This window comes from Mus caroli, chromosome 13, assembly GCF_900094665.2.
Source record: "Mus caroli chromosome 13, CAROLI_EIJ_v1.1, whole genome shotgun sequence".
Lineage (NCBI taxonomy): Eukaryota > Metazoa > Chordata > Mammalia > Rodentia > Muridae > Mus > Mus caroli.
In genome coordinates, this window is record NC_034582.1 from 20668865 (window position 1) to 20672665 (window position 3801).

At 44.6% G+C, this 3801-nt stretch overlaps 1 protein-coding gene across 1 annotated transcript in view; it reads left to right on the forward strand.

Annotated features, from left to right (window-relative positions):
* Kiaa0319 (KIAA0319 ortholog) overlaps positions 1-3801 on the forward strand; it is a 63904-nt gene that overhangs the window by 26340 nt on the left and 33763 nt on the right. Inside the window, exons 9-10 of the mRNA XM_021180546.2 lie at positions 1017-1149; positions 1887-2115. Coding sequence (XP_021036205.1) covers positions 1017-1149; positions 1887-2115 — 362 coding nt within the window. The remainder of the gene's footprint in view (positions 1-1016; positions 1150-1886; positions 2116-3801) is intronic.

Below are 3801 nucleotides of genomic sequence, written 5' to 3' on the forward strand. Positions count from 1 at the left end.
GGAGCATGTGTTCTTACTGCCAGTTGGAACATCTTCTGGGTATATACCCAGGAAAGGTATTGCTGGATCTTCTGGTAGTATTATGGAGGACAACTTTTAGTAGTCAGTTCTCTTCTTCCACCTTGTGGGTCCCAGCAACTGAGCTCAGATCTTCAACGTGACAGGTGCCTATAACTGCTGAGCCATCTCAGTCCTACCCTGCTTTGCTCTTTTAAGTGGGGAAATTTCATGCAAAACACAGATTTATATTTCTCTGGATTTACATTTAACCATTAATATGATAAAGGAATTTTTAGCTAAGATAAGAAGCTGTCCATAGCATGTCACCAACGTGAGTGTCTAGTCAGGGTTTCTATTCCTGCACAAACATCATGACCAAGAAGCAAGTTGGGGAGGAAAGGGTTTATTCAGCTTACATTTCCACATTGCTGTTGATCACCAAAGGAAGTCAGGACTGGAACTCAAGCAGGTCAGGAAGCAGGAGCTGATGCAGAGGCCATGGATGGATGTTTCTTACTGACTTGCTTCTCCTGGCTTGCTCAGCTTGCTTTTTTATAGAAACGAAGACTACCAGCCCAGAGATGGTCCCACCCACAAGGGGCCCTCTCCCCTTGATCACTAAGTGAAACAATGCCTTACAGTTGTATCTCATGGAGGCATTTCCTCACCTAGAGCTCCTTTCTCTGTGATAACTCCTGCTTGTGTCAAGTTGACATAAAACCAGCAGTACAGTGAGTAGGAGCAGAATGTCAAGAGGCTACATTCTGTGCTACAGTATCCATCACTCTGCTTATTAAATATTCAACACATTAGAACAGCCCTGCTCAAACCTGTGCAAATCTAGAAAAATAGTGCTGGCAATTTAGGGCTGGGAGACAACTGCAATGCCTAATGTATATGGTTGAGATCCGTGTGAATGTTTATACTAAACACATTTCAATGTTCAGTGTGTTATAAAGCTCTCATCTTACGTTTCCTATAACTCACTTTGGATTTTTTCTTCTTCATCTTTGTAGAAAGTACAGATGATACTGAAATAGTGAGTTACCACTGGGAAGAAGTTGACGGGCCCTTCCTAGGAGAGGAGTTTCCAGCTGACACCCCAATCTTACAATTGTCGAACCTAGATCCTGGTAACTACACCTTTAGGCAAGTGGGTTACACCTTTATTGTGTTTACCCAGGGCTTCTCTCTTGACTGTTTCTTGACACTGATGCTTTCTATAAAAATAAAAGCAATGTATCTCTTAGCAGAAGGAATAAAATCTTTCCCCTACGTCCATGACCTTAAAATGAGCACTCTGGACAATATGGAATTTAAGTGTCTTTTTTTTTTTTTTTTTGAGACAGGGTTTCTCTGTATAGCCCTGGCTGACCTGGAACTCACTATGTAGATCAGGCTGGCCTCGAACTCAGAAATCCACCTGCCTCTGCCTCCCAAGTGCTGGAATTAAAGGTGTGCACCACCACCACCCGGCTCTTAAGTATCTTTTCTATCCATATGCTTCTTTAAGCCTTTTTCTTTTTTGCTAACTTGGATTGGAGTTCTGATGGGAAAGATTCTAGGGGTTTTGGCTCATGGTTTGAGAGTTGTGCTTGGTACCCTGAGGGTAAACTGAGTGGTCCAGAGAAGCTTTCGGGTTGCCTGGAGGGGTCACAGTTCCCACTCAGCATCTCAGAGACTGATAAATTCATAAAGGCTAAACCATAACGTGGGAACATTTTGTGACTCAAAGATAAGATGAACAGAAGCAAAGACAACTATTCTCCTCCCCACCTTGCTTTCCTTCGCCTCATTTTCAAGTTTTTACTTTCACCTCTTCTGGGACTGGTTACTTCCTGGTGTGGCACACTCTTGGATGTACGAGCTTCCTTTTCTCTTTATAGGTTGACCATCACAGACTCGGATGGCGCTACCAACTCCACCACTGCCTCCCTCATCATCCGTGATGCCGTGGACTACCCACCTGTTGCCAATGCAGGGCCAAATCAGACCATCACTTTGCCCCAAAACACCATCGTTCTGAATGGGAACCAGAGCAGTGACGATCACCAGATTGTCCTCTATGAGTGGTTCCCAGGCCCTGGCGGTGAGAGCAAAGAGATGATCATGCAGGCAAGTCATCTATCTTGCCTGCAGACTCCTTCCTTCCCTTTCTTCCTTCCTTCCTTCCTTCCTTCCTTCCTTCCTTCCTTCCTTCCTTCCTTTTCCTTCCTTCCTTCCTCCCTTCCTTCCTCTCTCTCTCTCTCTCATCCATGCGTGCATGTATGTTTGTATGTATGTATGTATGTATGTCTATCATTTATCATCCATTCATCTATTCTTGGTTTAGGGAGGTTGTTAAATCAGGAATTCTGTTTTATAAATTTCTCAAACCACGCAGTCATTGGAAGAGCATCTAACCTTACAGATCTATCTCAATTTATATCCCTCGCTCACACACACACAGGTTAGCACAGATCAGCAAAAAAGCAGTCCATCCTGCTGTTTCAACTAGATCTTGAGGTCAGTTGGAAAGAAAAGAAAAGTGGTTATTATTTTGTTTGCCCATTTCCTGAAATCTGTTCTATCTTGTTACATCTAGCATCTAGTAGTTTCTTTTTTAAGAATGTCTGTGATTTTTGGAGGCATGTGATGGGTGCTGAGGATCAAACCTGGGGCCTTGCCCATGTTAGACATATGCTCTACCACATGAACCCCAGCTCCTGCCCAATCTGTTCAAACTTTTAAGTGCCATTTGTCTAAAGACACAATGACTTTAAAACCTTCGCTGTGGGTAAGCTGTCTCCTTACTCAAGCAAGGTTCCTGGGCTTTCCATTACTCAATCAATGGCTCGGGTGGATTATTGGCATGACTTTGTCTCATTTCTATGACAAAAAGCCAAGAGAGACAACTTAAGAAAGGGAGTGTTTATTTGGTTTCATGGTTTGAGGGTGCAGTCCATTGTGGTGGTCGAAATTTGAGGCACTTAATCACATTGCACCCAGTCAGGAAGGAGAGGCTATGATGCTGGCACACAGCTCACTTTGTTCTCTTTCTGCAGTCCAGGGCCCAAGCCCATGGCATGGTTCTGCCCAGTATTAGGGTGTCATTTCTCACTTCAATTAACCTGATGTAGGAAAAAACCAACCCTTCTGTTGTAGGTTGTCCTGATGTTGTTTGTATTTTGATGTTAATTTTGTTTCCTCAAGAGAAGTTGCCCCCCTACCCCCTTATTCTCCCCTTCTCCCTCTCCCGCCCCTGCAAGCAGTTGATCATGTAGTCGGGTGATCTCTTGTGAATCTTCTCCCCATTTTAACTGGTTAATAAAGGCTAGAGCCTGTGATTGCACAGTAGAGGGGAAAGGTGGGCTAGAGGTTTGAGAGTGGGGCCAGATAGAGAGAAGAAGATGAAAAGGGAAGGAGAGAGGACAGAAGAAGAGGAGGAGGAAGCCGTGATGGCCAGGAGAAACCACAAGTAACAAGGGGTCTTGTAGCTGGAGAATACATTAGTATAGTGTTAGATCTGCCCCATCTAGACTTATAGTTTATAACTATAATAATGAGACTGTGTGGTTTTTTATATGGGCTTATTGGGGTTTGAAACTCCAACAACACCCTCCCAGATACTTGAGGAGGCTTGTCCGGTCACCATCAAGAGATGATTCTGTGTTGTGTGCTCAGGCCCTGAAGCTCGCTATAGACAAGGATGACCTTGAACTTCTGGCTCTCCTGCCTCTGCCTCTGCCTCTGCCTCTGCCTCTGCCTCTGCCTCTGCCTCTGCCTCTGCCTCTGCCTCTGCCTCTGCCTCTGCCTCTGCCT